The sequence below is a fragment of the Aethalodelphis obliquidens genome, unplaced genomic scaffold (genome assembly GCF_003676395.1).
Source record: "Aethalodelphis obliquidens isolate GAN/ISIS:26980383/991018 unplaced genomic scaffold, ASM367639v1 scaffold1, whole genome shotgun sequence".
Lineage (NCBI taxonomy): Eukaryota > Metazoa > Chordata > Mammalia > Artiodactyla > Delphinidae > Aethalodelphis > Aethalodelphis obliquidens.
Window position 1 is genome coordinate 55,399,605 of NW_020837945.1, and position 20,519 is coordinate 55,420,123.

The window sequence follows — 20,519 nt, forward strand, 5'->3', positions numbered from 1 at the left end:
ATTTACACAGAGGTGGAATTAAAACCATCCAGGATATATTTCTTTACAGATAAGTGGTAACAGATATTATGTAGTCACTAAATTCTTCCTAGGCTTAATTTTTCATCTAATGGACCTGAATATGTTGATTTTTTTTAAGGTGCCTTCCTCCTCTGTTACTCATGCATGCACGTGTGCAAGTGAGGACCTCTGAGCTCTTTTCAGTAGCCTACTTATTGACATTATATGTTGTTCCTTTATACATCAGTGATTTCTCAAGCAGAAAACTGAGATTAAAATTAAGATGAAAATAATTTTCCATAGAATCTAGAAGGAAAGTATGGTCTATATTAGAAGATAAAAGATCCCAGTGGTTAGAGGAAATACATTTTGTAAAGTAATCCATTGTGCAGTTTGAATTGCATATTAAATAAATGATTTATTTCTTATCTATCAGGTTAAGAGTAAACCAAAGAAAAAGAAAAAGACCAAGAATAAAAAGGTAAGAGGCTATATTAGTGTTATAATAGAGGAATGTCTGATTATGAACACTTAGGTTTAATACATTGTTTTACTATTAGTTAGAACTTAAAATTAGTCCAAGTAGACATGTAGCACAAATGACTTATAAATGTTCATAGCTTATTGAATATATGATTATAGAGAAGTCTATATATGTTAGATTCTGAAAATGATTTAAACTTACAGTATGCCCTACTTTACTTCCTTAAATCATAATATATACATTTAAATATATAAGTAAAGAAACTGAATTAGTCACTTGGAAATTTCACTAATTTCTGTGTACGACTCTCATTTTAAAAAAATGCCTACTCTTTTTTTTTTTTTTTACATCTTTATTGTTGCTTTACAATGGTGTGTTAGTTTCTGCTTTATAACAAAGTGAATCAGTTATACATATATTCCCATATCTCTTCCCTTGCGTCTCCCTCCCTCCCACCCTTCCTATTCCACCCCTCTAGGTGGTCACAAAGCACCGAGCTGATCTCCCTGTGCTATGCGGCTGCTTCCCACTAGCTATCTATTTTACGTTTGGTAGTGTATATATGTCCATGCCACTCTCTCACTTTGTCACAGCTTACCCTTCCCCGTCCCCATATCCTCAAGTCCATTCTCTAGTAGGTCTGTGTCTTTATGTAGGTTCTTTATGTAGGTTCTTCATGACATTTTTATTCTTAAATTCCATATATATGTGTTAGCATACGGTATTTGTCTTTGTTTTTCTGACTTACTTCACTCTGTATGACAGACTGTAGGTCCATCCACCTCATTACAACTAGCTCAATTTCGTTTCTTTTTATGGCTGAGTAATATTCCATTGTATATATGTGCCACATCTTCTTTATCCATTCATCTGATGATGAACACTTAGGTTGCCTACTCTGTTTTAAACACAGCTTCTTTTCATATTTTTACAGATAAGTTCAGAAGCATTTTTCAAAACCTAAGAAATCTTGATTTTCTCCTTTGTGTCTAAGACTCTTCCAACAATGCAGTAATGTACAAAAATGATACAAATCCAAGAAGCTTCTTTATGCCTCTTCCTGTTATTTGAGAGTTGTAAAATGAACAAGTTATGATCTGTAGCGCAGTTTTAGCAAGAAGTCTCTTAATAGCTTGAAAAATTACAAGAGAAAGTCAAGAGTATTTTTTTATTGGCTTAATTCTTTTAAGTTAAGACTTTATTATTTTAGAGCAGTTTTTTTGGTTTAGAGCAAAATTATGGGGAAGATACAGAGATTTCCCATATACCTCCTGCCCCCACACATGCACAGCCTCTTCAACCAACATTCCCCAGCAGAGTGGCACATTTGTTACAATTGAGGGACCTAAATTGATATATCATAATTATCCAAAGTCCATATTTTACATTTTGGTTCACTCTTGTACATTCCTATGGATTTGGACTCAAGATAATTTTTTTATTAAGCATATAGCTAACCGCCATGCTATGTAAACTTTACTGTGAAAAATGTTATTTTCTGGCTTGAAACATATATTTAAAGTCTAGATTATATTATAAACTGAGAATATTTGCCCAACTACAATCTGATAAGTTCATGTTATTAGTCATTTAGAAGTATACACAAACTTTAGTCATAAATGAAATTTTACACAAATGAAAGTAAATTTACAAAATACTTACTGAGGTACAGAACAAAATAAAGATTATTTTATACTCTGATCAGTAAAATATCAATATAATTTTCAAATTTATCAAAAGTTATTTTGAAAATTAATTTTTTAAAATAAATTTTGTTTTTAAAAGACATGAGTACAAATGTTTTTTCTTACTTTTAGACCATTCATATATAATAAAATGCAACCTGATTCATTAGTTTAGCTGCTATTTTTTATTTTTGCCAAAGCATTGGTAAGTCCCAGGTCTAATACTGCATAAGGCTGACCAAGTAAATCTACAGCTATTAGACCACAAATCTAAGCTCCAAGTGTTACAGTGTGTCTCTTCCTTACTTCCAAAAGATTAAAATATGTTAATACTTGGATTCTCAATTTTAGCTAAATGGAAAGCCCCACTTCTATGTCAAATTGAAATTAAATAGGGAATAAACATAAGCAGAAATAATGTAAATGCTACTTAAAATTTATACACTAGTAATATTAAAAATTTCTTATTAAAGTCAGCAACTATCTAGGAATTTTTTTGTTTTCTTTAAACATCCTAAGTTTACTTCCAATTTATTTTATTAAAAAAATTGAGATACTTTGAAAACAAACTAATTTTATCAAGATAAAATTTCAGCATCAGAAGAGAGATCTTGTATCTTATATCTTTTATCGACATTTGAAGTATAAACCTAAAAAATGCTTAAAATTTTTCATATGACTATTTCATATACAATAGTCCTCCTAGTCATATACTCAATTACTGTTATAGAAGCAAATAATTGTCTAGTATAATGTAAGCAACCAATTATAAAAAGCTGAGTCAATCAAATTCTCTTATCAAGAGTTCTCCTCACGAAAACTTCTAGCATATAGAAGTTTGTGTTATACAGAGTGACTATAAAGTCCTTATGTGTGAAATTATGTCCTCTCTTAATTATTTGATTTTCAGCATGTCTACCTAATAATAGTTGAGGTCCTAAAAACACCTATCAGGGATTCTCTGGATGAAGATGACGAAAAAGTAAAATTTGTGTAGCAAATAGAGGGGACAATAAGATAATTTCTGCCTCTTCTAATTAGTATGTATAGAGGTGTAAATAACTCTTTTGAGAGTTCATTAGTTCTTTCTTCCCAATTCCATTCCCTACTCAGAGGGACTGAGGGTTAGGAATAGAAAAGGAAGGTAAAGCAGATAGCAGAAGTATAGAATGCTTTGAGATTGAAGCCTTGGGGAAAAAAGAAATATGGCAGGAAATAAATCAGGCTTTTCAAAGTGGATGTCACCTCTAAAGGGAAGTTGCTAGATGCATGTAAGACAGGCATGAAGTTGTCCTGGAAAGAGCTTAAAAGGAGTTTTAGAAATACAGCTATCTCACGCTTTTCGAAATTCACTTTACGCCACTTCGTTTTTTATGAAAGACCTGCATTAGTATCTGTTTGTGCTAACCAAAAGAAATCTGAAGAGGATTTTTGCTTATACAAAAAAAAGGTACAGACTAACCTCATTTTATTGCACTTTGCTTTATTGCACTTTGCAGATACTGTATTTTTTACAAATTGAAGGTTTGTGGCAACCCTGCATCAAGCAAGTCTATTGGCACCGTTTTCCCAACAGCATTGACTCACTTTGTGTTTCTGTGTCGCATTTTGGTAATTCTCACATTTCAAACTTTTTCATTATTATTATTTTATTATGGTGATCTGTGATCAGTGATCTTTTTTTTTAGGTATAGTTGATTTACAATATTATATTAGTTTTGAGTATACAACAGTGATTCAAAATTTTTATTGATTATACTCCATTCAAAGTTATTATAAAATATTGGCTATATTCCCTGTGCTGTACAATATATCCTTTTAGTTTATTTATTTTATACATAGTAGTTTGTACATCTTAATCCTCTACCCCTATAATGTCCCTCCCCACTTCCCTCTCCCCATTGGTAACCACTAGTTTGTCTTCTATATCTTTGAGTCTGTTTCTGTTTTGTTATATTTATTTGTTTTATTTTTTAGATTCCAAATATAAATGATACCATATAGCATTTGTCTTTCTCTGTCTGACTTATTTCACTAATCATAATACTCTCTAGGTCCATCCATGTTGTTGCAAATGGTAAAATTTCATTCTTTTTTATGGCTGAGTAGTATTCCATTGTGTATATATACCATATTTTCTTTACCCATTCATCTATTGATGGACGCTTAGGTTGCTTCCATATCTTGGCTAGCATAAATAATGCTTATGAACATTGTGGTGCATGTATCTTTTCAAATTAGTGTTTTTATTTTCTTTGGCTGCACACTCAGGAGTGGAATTGCTGGATCATGTGGTAGTTGTATTTTTGGTTTCTTGAGGAACCTCTGTACTGTTTTCCATAGTGGCTGCACCAATTTCCATTCCTACCAAAGGTGTACAGTGTTCCTTTTCTCCACATCCTTGCTGACATTTGTTAATTGTGGTCTTTTTGATTATAGCCATTTTGACACATGTGAGGTGATATCTCATTGTGGGTTTTTTTTTAGCGGTACGCGGGCCTCTCACTGTTGTGGCCTCTCCCGTTGCAGAGTACAGGCTCCGGACGCACAGGCTCAGCGGCCATGGCTCACGGGCCCAGCCACTCCACGGCATGTGGGATCTTCCCAGACTGGGGCACAAACCCGTGTCCCCTGCATCAGCAGGCAGACTCTCAACCACTGCGCCACCAGGGAAGCCCCTCATTGTGGTTTTGATTTGCATTTCTCTGATGATTTGCAATGTTGAGCATCTTTTCATGTGCCTGTTGGCCATCTGTATGTCTTCTGAAGAAAAGTGTCTATTCAGGTCTTCTGTTCATTATTTAATCAGGTTGTTTTTGTTTTTTTTTTTTAATATTGAGTTGTATGAACTGTCTGTTTTGGATATTAAACCGGTTTTGGTCATATCATTTGCAAATATTTTCTCCCATTCAGTAGGTTTCTTTTCATTTTGTTGATGGTTTCCTTTGCTGTGCAAAAGCTTTTAAATTTAATTAGGTCCCATTTGTTAATTTTTGCTTTTCTTCCCTTTGCCTTAGGAGACAGATCCAGAAAATATATTGCTACAATTTTTGTCAAAGAGTGCTCTGCCTATGTGTTTTTCTAGGGGTTTTATAGTTTCTGGTCCTAAATTTAAGTCTTTAATCCATTTTGAGTTTATTTTTGTATATGGCATGAGAAAATGTTCTAATTTCAATCTTTTACATGTAGCTGTTCAGCTGTTCCAGCACTACTTATTGAAGAGAATGTCTTTTCCCCATTGCATATTCTTGCCTCCTTTGTCATAGATTACTTGACCATAAGTGTGTGGGTTTATTCCTGGGTGGCTCTCTATTCTATTCCTTTGATCCATGTGTCTGTTTCTTTGCCAGTACGATACTGTTTTGATTACTGTAGCTTTGTAGTACAGTCTGAAGTCAGGGAGCATGATACCTCCAGCAATGTTTTTCTTTCTCAGGATTGCTTTGGCTATTCAGGGTCTTTGAATTTTTCATACAAATTTTAGAATTATTTGTTTTAGTTCTGTGAAAAATGCCATTGGTATTTTGATAGGAATTGCATTGAATCTGTGAATTGCTTTGGGTAGTATAGTCATTTTAACAATATTAATTCTTCCAATCTGTGAACATGGTATATCTACCCATCACTTTGTGTTATCTTCAATTTCTTTCATCAGTATCTTTAGTTTTCCAAGTACAGGCCTTTTACCTCCATGTATTTATTCCTAGGTATTTCATTCTTTTTGATGCAATGGTAAATGGGATTGTTTTCTCAATTTCTCTCTCTGATATTTCTTTGTTAGTGTAGAGAAATGCAACAGATTTCTGTATATTAATTCTGTATCCTGTGACTTTACTGAATTCATTGATGAGCTCTAGTAGTTTTCTAGTGGTGTTTTTAGGGTTTTCTATGTATAATATCATGTCATCTGCAAACAGGAACAGTTTTACTACCTCCCTTCCAATTTGGATTATTTTTCTTTCTTTTTCTTGTCTGTGGCTAGGACTTCCAAAATTGTGTTGAATAGAACTAGCAAGAGTGGGCATCATTGTCTTGTTCCTGATGCTTTCAGCTTTTCACCATTGAGTATGATGTTAGCTGTGGACTTATCATATATGGCCTTTATTTTGTTGAGGTATATTCCCTCTGTACCCACTTTGTGGAGAAATTTTATCATAAACGGATGTTGAGTTTTGTCAAAAGCTTTCTTTACATCTATTGGGATGATCATATGATTTTTATTCTTCAGTTTATTAATGTGGTATATCACATTGATTGATTTGTGGATAGTGAACCACCTTTGCATTCCTGGGATAAATCCCACTTGAAGTGATCAGTGATCTTTGGTATTACTATTGTAATTTTTATATTTTGGGTTGCCACAAACCATGCCCATTACAAGACGGCCACCTTAAAAGATAAATGTGTGTATTCTGACTGCTCCACTGACCAGCTATTCCCTCATCTCTCTCCCTTTCCTTGGTTTTCTTATTCCCTGAGATACAACAATATTGAAAAAGACCAATTAATAACCCTACAAAGGCCTCTAAGTGTTCAAATGAAGGGAAGAGTTGCAGGTCTCTCACTTTGAATCAAGAGCTAGAAATGATTAACCTTAGAGAGGAAGTTATGTTGAAAGCTGGGATAGGCCAAAAGCTAGGCCTGTTGTGCCAAACAGTTAGCCAAGTTGTGAATGCAAAGGAAAAGTTCTTGAAGTAAATTAAAGAGCTACTCCAGTGAACACAGGAATGGTGAGGAAGTGAAACAGCCTTATTGCTGATAAGGAGAAAATTTCAGTATTCTGGATAGAAGATTAAACCAGCCACAACATTGCCTTCAACCAAAGCCTAATCTAGAACAAGGCCGTAACTCTTTTCAATTCTGTAAAGGCTGAGAGAGGTGAGGAAGCTGCAGAAGAAACGTTTGAAGCCAGCAGAGGTTGGTTCATGAGGTTTAAGGAAAGAAGCTATCTCCATAACTTCAGAGTACAAGGTGAAGCAACAAGCACTGATGCAGAAGCTGCAGCAAGTTATCCAGAAGATCTAGCTAAGACAATTAATGAAGGTGACTATACTAAACAATAGATTTTTCAGTGTAGACAAAACAGCCTTCTATTGGAAGAAGATGCCATCTAGGGCTTTCATAGATGAAGAGAAGTAATACCTGGCTTCAAAACTCCAACACACAGGCTGACTCTCTTGTTAGGGAATAATGCAGCTAGTGATTTTAAGTTGAAGCCAGTACTCATTTGCCATTCTGAAAATCCTAGGGTCCTTAAGAATTATGCTAAATCAACTCTGTCTGTACTCCCGAAATGGAACAACAATGCCTGGATGACAACACATCTCTTTACAACATGATTTACTAAATATATTAAGCCTACTGTTGAGAGCTACTGCTCAGAAAGAAAGATTTCTGGATGTCGGTTCAAGATGGTGGACCACAAGCACGTGTGCTCACTCCCTCTTTCGAGAACACCAGAATTACAACTAACTGCTGAACAATCATTGACAGGAAGAACTAGAACTCACCAAAAAAGATACCCCACATCCAAAGACAAAGGAGAAGCTGCAATGAGACAGTAGGAAGGGTGCAATCACAATAAAATCAAATCACATAACCGCTGGGTAGGTGACTCACAAACTGGAGAACAATTATACCACAGAAGTCCACCCACTGGAATGAAGGTTCCGAGCGCCACGTCAGGCTTCCCAACCTGGGGGTCCGGCAATGGGAGGAGGAATTTGCAGGGAATCAGACTTTGAAGGCTAGTGGGATTTGACTGCAGGATTTTGACAGGACTAGGGGAAACAGAGACTCCACTCTTGGAGGGCACACACAAAGTAGTGTATGCATAAGGACCCAGGGGGCAGGAGCAGTAACCCCATAGAAGGCTGAACCAGACCTACCTGCTACTGTTGGAGGGACTCCTGCAGAGGCAGGGGATGGCTGTGGCTCACCACGGAGACAAGAACACTGGCAGAAGAAGTTCTGGAAAGTACTCCTTGGCGTGAGCCCTCCTGGAGTCCACCATTAGCCCCACCAAAGAGCCTATAGCCTCCAGTGCTGCGTTGCCTCAGGCCAAACAACCAACAGGGAGGGAATTCAGCCCCACCCAGCAGCACACAGGCAGATTAAAGTTTTACTGAGCTCAGCCCACCACAGCAACACCCAGCTCTACCCACCACCAATCCCTCCCATCAGGAAGCTTGCACAAGCCTCTTAGCCGCATCCACCAGAGGGCAGACAGCAGAAGCAAGAAGAACTACAATCCTGCATCCTGTGGAACAAAAACCACATTGACAGAAAGACAGGCAAAATGAAAAGGCAGAGGGCTATGTACCAGATGAAGGAACAAGATAAAACCCCAGAAAAACATTTAAATGAAATGGAGATAGGCAACCTTCCAGAAAAAGAATTCACAATAATGATAGTGAAGATGATCGAGGAACTCGGAAAAAGAATGGAGGCAAAAATTGAGAAGATGCAAGAAATGTTTAACAAAGACCTACAAGAATTAACAAAAATATACCTAGAAGAATTAAAGAACAAACAGACCTGAACAATATAATAACTGAAATCAAAAAATACACTAGAACGAATCAGTAGCAGAATAACGGAGGCAGAAGAACAGATAAGTGACCTACAAGACAGAATGGAGGAATTCACTGCCATAGAAGAGAATAAAGAAAAATGAATGAAAAGAAATGAAGGCAGCCTAAGAGACCTCTGGGACAACATTAAACCCATCAACATTTGCATTATAGGGGTCCCAGAAGGAGAAGAGAGATAGAAAGGACCTGAGAAAATATTTGAAGAGATTATAGTCAAAAACTTCCCTAACATGGGAAACAAAATAGCCACCCAAGTCCAGGAAACGCAGAGAGTCCCAGGCAGGGTAAACCCAAGGAGAAACATGCTGAGACACATAGTAATCAGATTGACAAAAATTAAAGACAAAGAAAAATTATTAAAGGCAACAAGGGAAAAATGACAAATAACATACAAGGGAACTCCCATAAGGTTAACAGCTGATTTCTCAGCAGAAACTACAAGCCAGAAGGGAGTGGCACGATATATTTAAAGTGATGAAAGGGAAGAAGCTGCAACCAAGATTACTCTGTTCAGCAGGGATCTCATTTAGATTTGACAGAGAAATCAACAGCTTCACAGACAAGCAAAAGCTAAGAGAATTCAGCACCACCAAACCAGCTCTACAACAAATGCTAAAGGAACTTCTCTAAGTGGGAGACACAAGAGAAGAAAAAGACCTACAAAAACAAACCCAAAACAATTAGGAAAGTGGTAATAGGAACATACATATAGATAATTACCTTAAGCGTGAATGGATTAAATGCTCCAACCAAAAGACACAGGCTCACTGAATGGATACAAAAACAAGACCCATATATGTGCTGTCTACAGGAGACCCACTTCAGACCTAGGACACATACAGACTGAAGGTGAGGGGATGGAAAAAGATATTCCATGCAAATGGAAATCAAAAGAAAGCTGGAGTAGCAATACTCGAATCAGATAAAATAGACTTTAAAATAAAGAATGTTATAAGAGACAAGGAAGGACACTACATAATGATCAAGGGATCAATCCAAGAAGAATATATAACAGTTATAAATATATATGCACCCAACATTGGAGCACCTTAATACATAAGGCAAATACTAACAGCTATAAAAGGGGAAATCAACAGTAACACAATAATAGTGGGGGACTTTAACACCTCACACCAATGGACAGATCATCCAGACAGAAAAATAACAAGGAAACACAAGCTTTAAATGATACAATAGACCAGATAGATTTAATTGATATTTATAGGACATTCCATCCAAAAATAGCAGATTACGCTTTCTTCACAAGTGCACATGAACATACTCCAGGATAGATCACATTTTGGGTAACAAATCAAGCCTTGGTAAATTTAAGAAAATTGAAATCATATCAAAGCATCTTTTCTGACCACAACACTATGAGATTAGAAATAAATTACAGGGAGAAAAACGTAGAAAAGCACAAGCACATGGAGGCTAAACAATCCGTTAATAAATAACCAAGAGATCACTGAAGAAATCAAGGAGGAAATTAAAAAATACCTAGAAACAAATGACAATGAAAACACGATGGCCCAAAACCTCTGGGATAAAGCAAAAGCACTTCTAAGAGGGAAGTTTATAGCAATACAGTCCTACCTCAAGAAACAAGAAAAATCTCAAGTAAACAACCTAACCTTACACCTAAAGCAATTAGAGAAAGAAGAACCAAAAAAATCCCAAATTTAGCAGAAGGAAGGAAATCGTAAAGATCATATCAGAAATAAATGAAAAAGAAATGATGGAAATGATAGCAACGATCAATAAAACTAAAAGCTGCTTCTTTGAGAGGATAAACACAATTGATAAACCATTAGCTAGACTCATCAAGAAAAAAAGGAAGACTTAAACAAACAGAATTAGAAATGAAAAAGGAGAAGTAACAATGGACACTGCAGAAATACAAAGCATCATGAGAGAATACTACAAGCAACTATATGCCACCAAAATGGACAACCTGGAAGAAATGCACAAATTCTGAGAAAAGCACAACCTTCCGAGACTGAACCAGGAAGAAATACAAAATATAAACAGACCAATCACAAGCACTGAAATTGAAACTGTGATTAAAAATCTTCCAACAAACAAAAGCCCAGGACCAGATGGCTTCACAGGCGAATTCTATCAAACATTTAGAGAAGAGCTAACACCTATCCTTCTCAAACTCTTCCAAAATATAGCAGAGGGAGGAACACTCCCAAACTCATTCTATGAGGCCACCATCACCCTGATACCAAACCAGATAAAGATGTCACAAAGAAAGAAAACTACAGGCCAATATCATTGATGAACATAGACACAAAAATCCTCAACAAAATACTAGCAAACAGAGTCCAGCAGCTCATTAAAAGTTTCATACACCATAATCAAGTGGGGTTTATCCCAGGAAAGCAAGAATTCTCAATATTCGCAAATCAATCAATGTGATACACCATATTAACAAATTGAAGGATAAAAACCATATGATCATCTCAAGAGATGTAGAAAAAGCTTTTGACAAAATTTAACATCCATTTATGATAAAAACCCTGCAGAAAGTAGGCATAGAGGGAACTTACCTCAACATAATAAAGGCCATATATGACAAACCCACAGCCAACATCACAGCCAACCCATAGCCACAGTTCTCAATGGTGAAAAACTGAAACCATTTCCACTAAAATCCGGAACAAGACAAGGTTGCCACTCTCACCAGTATTATTCAACATAGTTTTGGAAATTTTATTTTTTTTTTATTTTATTTTTTTTTTACGGTACGCGGGCCTCTCATTGCTGTCGCCTCTCCCGTTGCGGAGCACAGGCTCCGGACGCGCAGGCTCAGCGGCCATGCCTCACGGGCCCAGCCGCTCCGCGGCATGTGGGATCCTCCCAGACCGGGGCACGAACCCGTGTCCCCTGCATCGGCAGGTGGACTCTCAACCACTGCGCCGCCAGGGAAGCCCAGTTTTGGAAATTTTAGCCACAGCAATCGGAGATAAAAAATAAAAGGAAGCCAAATCGGAAAAGAAGAAGTAAAGCTGTCACTATTTGCAGATGACATGATACTATACATACAGAATCCTAAAGCTGTCACCAGAAAACTGTTAATCAATAAATTTGGTAAAGTAGCAGGATACAAAATTAATGCACAGAAATCTCTTGTACTCCTATACGCTAATGATGAAAAATCTGAAAGATAAATTAAGGAAACACTCCCGTTTACCATTGCAACAAAAAGAATGAAATACCTAGGAATAAACCTACCTAAGTAGACAAAAGAACTGTATGCAGAAAACTATAAGACACTGATGAAAGAAATTAAAGATGATACTAACAGATGGAGAGATACACCATGTTATTGGATTAGAAGAATCAACATTGTGAAAATGACTATACTACCCAAAGCAATCTACAGATTCAATGCACTCCCTATCAATCTCCCAGTGGCATTTTTCACAGAACTAGAACAAAAAATCTTAAAAGTTGTATGGAAACACAAAACACCCCAAATAGCCAAAGCAATTTTAAGAAAGAAAAATGGAGCTGGAGGAATCAGGCTCCCTGACTTCAGACTATACTACAAAGCTACAGTAATCAAGACAGTATGGTACTGACACAAAAACAGAAATATAGATCAATGGAACAGGATAGAAATCCCAGAGATAAACCCACACACATATGGTCACCTTATCTTTGATAAAGGAGGCAGGAATGGACAGTGGAGAAAGGACAGTCTCTTCAATAAGTGGTGCTGGGAAAACTGGACAGCTACATGTAAAAGAATGAAATTAGAACACTTCCTAACACTATACACAAAAATAAACTCAAAATGGATTAAAGACCTAAATGTAAGGCCAGACACTATAAAACTCTTAGAGGAAAACGTAGGCAGAACACTGTATGACATAAATCACAGCAAGATCCTTTTTGACCCACCTCCTAGAGAAATGGAAATAAAAATAAACAAATGGGACCTAATAAAACTTAGCCTTTGCACAGCAATGGAAACCATAAACAGGATAACCCTCAGAATGGGAGAAAATATTTGCCAATGAATCAAAAGACAAAGGATTAATCTCTTAAATATATAAACAGCTCACGTCGCTCAATATTAAAAAAAAAAAATCCAAAAATGGTCAGAGGACCTAAATAGACATTTCTCCAAAGAAGACCTACAGATGGTCAAGAGGCACATGAAAAGCTGCTCAACATCAATAGTTACTAGAGAAATGCAAATCAAAACTACAATGAGGTATCACCTCACACCAGTTAGAATGGGCATCATCAGAAAATCTACAAACAACAAATGCTGGAGAGGGTGTGGAGAAAAGGGAACCCTCTTGCACTGTTGGTGGGAATGTAAATTGATGCAGCCACTATGGAGAACAGTATGGAGTTCCTTAAAAAACTAAAAATGGAATTACCATATAACCCAGCAATCCCACTACTGGGCATATACCCTGAGAAAACCATAATTCAGAAAGACACATGCACCCCAGTGTTCATTGCAGCACTATTTACAATAGCCAGGACATGGAAGCAACCTGAATGCCCATCGACAGATGAATGGATAAAGAAGATGTGGTACATATATACAATGGAATATTACTCAGCCATAAAAAGGAACAAAGTTGGGTCATTTGTAGAGATGTGGATGGACCTAGAGAGTGTCATACAGAGTGAAGTAAGTCAGAAAGAGAAAAACAAATATTGTATATTAGGGCATATATGTGGAATCTAGAAAGGTGGTGCAGATGAACCGGTTTGCAAGGCAGAAATAGAGACAGAAATGTAGAGAACAAACGTATGGACACCTGAAGGGGGAAAGTGGGCAGTGGGTAGTGGTGAGATGAATTGGGAGATTGGGATTGACATATATACACTAATACATATAAAATAGATAACTAATAAGAACCTACTGTATAAAAAATAAAATAAATTCAAAAAAATAAAGTAAAACAAAATAAAAGACAAAGATTTCTTTCAAAATGTTACTGCTCATTGACAATGTACCTGGTCACTGAGGAACTCTGATGGAAATGTACAGTGAGATTAATGTTGTTTTCATGCCTGCTAACACAGCATCTGTTCTGCCGCCTGTGGATGAAGGAGTCACTTGGACTTTCTAGTCTTATTATTTAAGAAATACATTTTGTGAGGCTGCAGTTACCATAGGTAGTGAGTCCACTGATGGATTTGGGCAAAGTCAATTGAAAACATTCTGGAAAGGATTCACCTTTCTAGATGCCATTAAAAATATTCATAATTCATGGGAAGAAGTCAAAATATCAACATTAACAGGAGTTTGGAAGAAGTTGATTCCAGCCCTAATGGATGAAACTGAAGGATTTAAGATTTCAGTAGAGGAAGTAATTGCACATGTGAAAATAGCAAGAGAACTGGAAATAGAAGTGGAGCCTGAAGATGTGACTGAATTGCTGCAATCTCATGATAAAACTTTAATGGATAAGGAGCTGCTTCTTACAGATGAGCAAAGAAAGTAGTTTCTTGAGATGGAATCTACTCCTGGTGACAGTGCTGTAACAACTGTTGAAATGACAACAAAGGATTAAAATATGACAGAAACTTAGTTGGTAAAGCAAGGGCAGGGTTTGAGAGAATTGACTCCAATTTTGAAAGAAGTTCTACTGTGGGTAAAATGCTGTCAAACAGAGAAATCATTCATAAAAGGAAGAGGCAATTAATGCAACAAACTTCACTGTTGTCGTATTTTAAGAAATTGCCACAGCCATTGCAACATTCAGCAACCATCACCCTGATTAGTCAGCAGCCATCAACATCAAGGCAAGACCATCTACCAAAGCAAAGACTACAGTTTGCTGAAGGCTTAGATGATGGTTAGCATTTTTTAGCAATAAAGTATTTTTAAATTAAGGTGTACACATCTTTTAAGACATAAGGCTATATTGCACACTTAATAGCCTGCAGTATAGTATAAACATATATGAACTGGGAAACCAAAACATTCATGTGACTTGCTTTATTGCAATATTCACCTTATTGGGGTTGTCTGGAACCGAACCTTCATTACCTCTGAGGTATGCCTGTAATTGCTTCTTCACTTTATGCCATTTCAGTTTATGAAAGGTTCCAAAGGAATGCTCTACTTTGGGATAGCGGGGGAACCTATACTTAATTATACTAGATATGTTCATTATGAACAATCAAAGGTCTTTTCAACTTAGTTATTCAAGTACACTAGAACCAAGGCAGGAGTTGATAATTCTAAATTGTAAAATCAAATTGGCACTGGACATTGAACAGACAATGAAATGCAAAAATCTTCTTAGTATACAGACAATAAAACAAAACAAATTAGTAAGTATATCATGGAATCTGTGGGGAAAGAGGCCTGAAGTTTCTTGTAAACAAGGTGGTAGTAGAAATTAATACTGTAATTTATATGACAGTAATTGATACTCAATAGAAAGGTGATATATAAGAGTAATTAATACTCTTTAGTATGTTAACTGTCATTGATATTATAATAGGTTGCTGTTATAGTTTTATTTTTAATGAAAATAAAATATAGGGCTGTTTAATATTTCCTCCCAATTCTGATCTCCCTAACACTTTTTCCCTATAAGATTCTTAATATATCAATCTGCTTTCTCTTTACATGTAGACTTTCAAGAACTCTTGTAATTAGTATTGGATTCTGTAAATGAAAATTACATACACAATTGCAATATCTGTCCCAAGATATTGCAATAGACACAAACTCTGCCACAACACTTACTTCCAATATCTGAATCAGTGATTTTCAAGTTGTGTTTCATGACTCAGTGGTAGATTATAAAATCAATTTGGTGCGTCACAACTATCATTTTAAAAAAAGAAATAGAATTAGTATGAATAAAAAAAATTTCAGAGTTCATCACTCATTGTCTTAGTTCGGGCTGCTATAGCAAACTACCATAAAATGGGTGGCAAGAACAACATTTCTCACGGTTCTGGAGGCTGGAAAATTCAAGATCAAGGTGCCAGCAGATTCAGTGTCTGGTGAAGGCTGTCTTCTTAATTTGCAGACAGCTACCTTTTCATTGTATCATCACACGTTAGAGAAAGTGATCAAGCATGCACAAGCAAGCAAGCTAGCTCTCTGGTCTCTTCTCATAAGGGTGCTAATCCCATCATGAGGACTCCACATCCTCTAAACCTAATTACCTCCCAATGGCCATACCTCCAGTTACCATCACACTGGGGGTTAGGGTTTCAACCTAAGAATTTTGGAGGCACACAAACATGCAGTCCATAACACACATAATATGAGTAAGGTTTATTTCATGGGACTTATATTTCAGTTTTATGCTTATGTATAAAAATATATATGTAAGTACATTTGAGTTAGAATGTAAATTATATTTCTTATTTTGGTTGTGGTCAAAAAGCTTGAGAAATGCTGACCTAAATGCAGTTAGATCACTGTGCTGTATCAACATAGTTGATACATAATACTAATTCTTGATGTTATTTTTCAGAATAAGGAATCTAAAGAAGAGCAAGTGTAAGTATTAGTTTATTTAATTTTTAAATCTGTCTTAGTACTGTCAAAGTGTGCTTTGCCAGAATGACACAGCCTTGCTTTAGAACGTGTTCTCACTAAGAGAAGAATAGACAGTTTTTTTTGTCTTAATAAGTTGTCAGGTTTTTTTAACTGAAAGTGACAAAAAGTTAAATTATCGTTTATTTTGGGAGAATAGAATCTCTTGGCATTTTCCTATCAATGTATGGTTACTCAAGAGTCATCCAATGCTAACTGCTTTCTTCAAGGGCTAAATTTGGTTCCAGTATAAAATCCTTTAAAATATAGTCTAGATTGTAGTTAGCCAAATATAGACTAAGTTAAACTTAACCTTAAAGGCAGATTATTGTTTGTCCCAGTGACCCCTTTTATAAAAGAGTTTGGTTTGGTTTGGTTTGTTTAATTAACCTGAGATGTTTGTTTGGTTTTTTTTAACCCCAGTTGTTAATGGTGAATTTTGAACCTTTACTGGAAACCTTTTAATGTCTAAAGAACATTGAGAGCTATATTCTACAACCATATGATTAATGACAGTGTAGTAGAGGAAGGAAGTGGGGGAGACATTCAATAAAGAGATCATTATACCCACCAAAGAGTTGTTAACTGAAAATTAGTTACTTTAGAGAACTCTCTGTGAGGACATAATTAAGATAACTTCAAAATGGTAACAAGAACATATTTTGGTAACTTTAAAGCCATCGATTTTGATATTTTCTCATTGATTAATGGACATGATCCACTCGGTAAGTTAACAGTTCATCATCCAAGATGGGTTTTCACTTTCTTTGTCAACAAGTTGAGCCACTAATGCAATAGGTTTTTTTCTTTGTTTGTTTGATTTTGCGGTACGCGGGCCTATCACTGTTGTGGCCTATCCCGTTGCGGAGCACAGGCTCTGGACGCACAGGCTCAGTGGGCATGGCTCACAGGCCAGCTGCTCCATGGCATGTGGGATCTTCCCAGACCAGGGCACGAACCCGTGTCCCCTGAATCGGCAGGCGGACTCTCAACCACTGCGCCACCAGAGAAGCCTTTCTTTTTTTTCTATAGAGCGGCTTATTAGTTATCCATTTTATACATATTAGTGTATCTATGTCAATCCCAATCTCCCAATTCATCCCACCACCCCTCCCGCCACTTTTCCCCCTTGGTGTCCATACATTTGTTCTCTGCATCTGTGTCTCAATTTCTGCCCTGCAAACCAGTTCATCTGTACCATTTTTCTATGTTCCACATATATGTGTTTATACATGATATTTGTTTTTCTAACTTACTTCACTCTGTATGACAGTCTCTAGGTCCATCCACGTCTCTACAAATGATCCAATTTCGTTCCTTTTTATGGCCAAGTAATATTCTATTGTATATATGTACCACATCTTCTTTATCCATTCATCTGTCGATGGGCATTCAGGTTGCTTCCATATTCTGGCTATTGTAAATAGTGCTGCAATGAACACTGGGGTGCATGTGTCTTTTTGAATTATGGTTTTATCTGGGTGTATGCCTAGTAGTGGGATTGCTGGGTCATATGGTAATTCTATTTCTGGTTTTTTAAGGAACCTCCATATTGTTCTCCATAGTGGCTGTATCAATTTACATTCCCACCGACAGTGCAAGAGGGCTCCCTTTTCTCCACAACCTCTCCAGCATTTGTTGTTTGTAGATTTTCTGATGATGCCCATTCTAACTGGTGTGAGGTGATTACCTCATTGTAGTTTTGATTTGCACTTCTCTAATAATTAGTGATGTTGAGCAGCTTTTCATGTGCTTCCTGGCCATCTGTATGTCTTCTTTGGAGAAATGTCTATTTAGGTCTTCTTCCCATTTTTGGATTGGGTTGTTTGTTTTTTTAATATTGAGCTGCATGAGCTGTTTATATATTTTGGAGATTAACCCTTTGTCTGTTGATTTGTTTGCAACTATTTTCTCCCATTCTGAGGGTTGTCTTTTCATCTTGTTTGTAGTTTCCTTTGCTGTGCAAAATCTTTTAAGTTTCATTAGGTCCCATTGGTTTATTTTTGGTTTTATTTCCATTACTCTAGGAGGTGGATCAAAAAAGATCTTGCTGTGATTTATGTCAAAGAGTGTTCTTCCTACCTTTTCCACTAAGAGTTTTATAGTGTTCTGTCTTACATTTAAGTCTGTAATCCATTTTGAGTTTATTTTTGTGTATGGTGTTAGGGAGTGTTCTAATTTCATTCTTTTACATGTAGCTGTCCAGTTTTCCCAGCACCACTTATTGAGGAGACTGTCTTTTCTCCATTGTATATCCTTGCCTCCTTTGTCATAGATTAGTTGACCATAGGTGCATGGGTTTGTCTCTGGGCTTTCATTCCTTTTCCATTGATCTATATTTCTGTTTTTGTGCCAGTACCGTATTGTCTTGATTATTGTAGCTTTGTAGTACAGTCTGAAATTCGGGAGCCTGATTCCTCCAGCTCCGTTTTTTTTCCCTCAAGACTGCTTTGGCTATTCGGGGTCTTTTGTGTCTCCATACAACTTTTAAGATTTTTTGTTCTAGTTCTGTGAAAAATGCCATTGGTAATTTGATAGGGATTGCGTTGAATCTGTAGATTGCTTTGGGTAGTAGAGTCATTTTCACAATGTTTATTCTTCTAATCCAAGAACATGGTATATCTCTCCATCTCTTGGTATCTTTAATTTCTTTCATCAGTGTCTTATAGTTTTCTGCATACAGTTCTTTTGTCTTCCTAGGTAGGTTTATTCCTAGGTATTTTATTCTTTTTGTTGCAATGGTAAATGGGAGTGTTTCCTTAATTTCTCTTTCAGGTTTTTCATCATTAGTTTATAGGAATGTAAGAGATTTCTGTGCATAAATTTTGTATCCTGCAACTTTACCAAATTCATTGATTAGCTCTAGTAGTTTTCTGGTGACATCTTTAGGATTCTTTATGTATAGTATCATGTCATCTGCAAATGGTGACAGTTTTACTTCTTTTCAAATTTGTATTCCTTTTATTTCTTTTTCTTCTCTGATTGACGTGCCTAGGACTTCCAAAACTGTGTTGAATAATAGTGGTGAGAGTGGACATCCTTGTCTTTTTCCTGATCTTAGAGGAAATACTTTCCGTTTTTCACCATTGAGAATGATGTTTGCTCTGGGTTTGTTGTATATGGCCTTTATTATGTTGAGGTAGGTTCCCTCTATGCCGACTTTCTGGAGAGTTTTTTTCACAAATGGGTGTTGAATTTTGTCAAAATCTTTTTCTGCATCTGTTGAGATGATCATATGGTTTGTCTTCTTCAATTTGTTAATATGGTGTATCATATTAATTGATTTGCTTATATTGAAGAATCCTTGCATCCCTGCGATAAATCCCATTTGATCATGGTGTATGATCCTTTTAATGTGTTGTTGGATTCTGTTTGCTAGTATTTTGTTGAGGAATTTTGCATCTATATTCATCAGTGATATTGGTCTGTGATTTTCTTTTTCTGTAGTATCTTTGTCTGGTTTTGGTATCAGGGTGATGGTGGCCTCATAGAATGAGTTTGGGAGTGTTCCTTCCTGTGCAATTTTTTGGAAGAGTTTGAGAAGGATGGGTGTTAGCTCTTCTCTAAATGTTTGATAGAATTCACATGTGAAGCCATCTGGTCCTGGACTTTTGTTTTTTAGAAGATTTTTTTTTTCTTTTTTTTTTTTTTGCGGTACATGGGCCTCTCACAGTTGTGGCCTCTCCTGTTGCGGAGCACGGGCTCCGGACGTGCAGGCTCAATGGCCATGGCTCACGGGCCCAGCCACTCTGTGGCATGTGGGATCTTCCCGGACCGGGGCATGAACCCACCACTACGCCACTAGGGAAGCCCCTTTTGGAAGATTTTTAATCACAGTTTCAATTTCATTCCTTGTGATTGGTCTGTTCATATTTTCTATTTCTTCCTGGTTTAGTCTTGGAAGGTTATACCTTTCTAAGAATTTGTCCATTTCTTCCAGGTTGTCCATTTTGTTGGCATAGAGTTGCTTGTAGTAGTCTCTTAGAATGCTTTGTATTTCTGCCGTGTCTGTTGTAACTTCTCCTTTTTCATTTCTAATTTTATTGAATTGAGTCCTCTCCCTCTTTTTCTTGATCAGTCTGGCTAATGGTTTATCAATTTTGTTTATCATCTCAAAGAACCAGCTTTTAGTTTTATAGATCTTTGCTATTGTTTTCTTTGTTTCTGTTTCATTTATTTCTTCTCTGATCTTTATGATTTCTTTCTTTCTGCTAACT

General features: G+C 36.4%; 1 protein-coding gene across 5 annotated transcripts in view; it reads left to right on the forward strand.

Annotated features, from left to right (window-relative positions):
* The window catches only part of DZIP3 (DAZ interacting zinc finger protein 3), a 121,167-nt gene that overhangs the window by 64,987 nt on the left and 35,661 nt on the right, over nt 1-20,519 (forward strand). For all 5 annotated transcript variants that reach the window (XR_003432384.1, XM_027104169.1, XM_027104202.1 and 2 more), the window contains exons 17-18: nt 437-481; nt 16,241-16,266. Coding sequence is in view for 4 of the 5 variants with exons in the window: in XM_027104169.1 (XP_026959970.1) it covers nt 437-481; nt 16,241-16,266 (71 nt within the window). In the remaining variant the exon portion in view is untranslated. The remainder of the gene's footprint in view (nt 1-436; nt 482-16,240; nt 16,267-20,519) is intronic.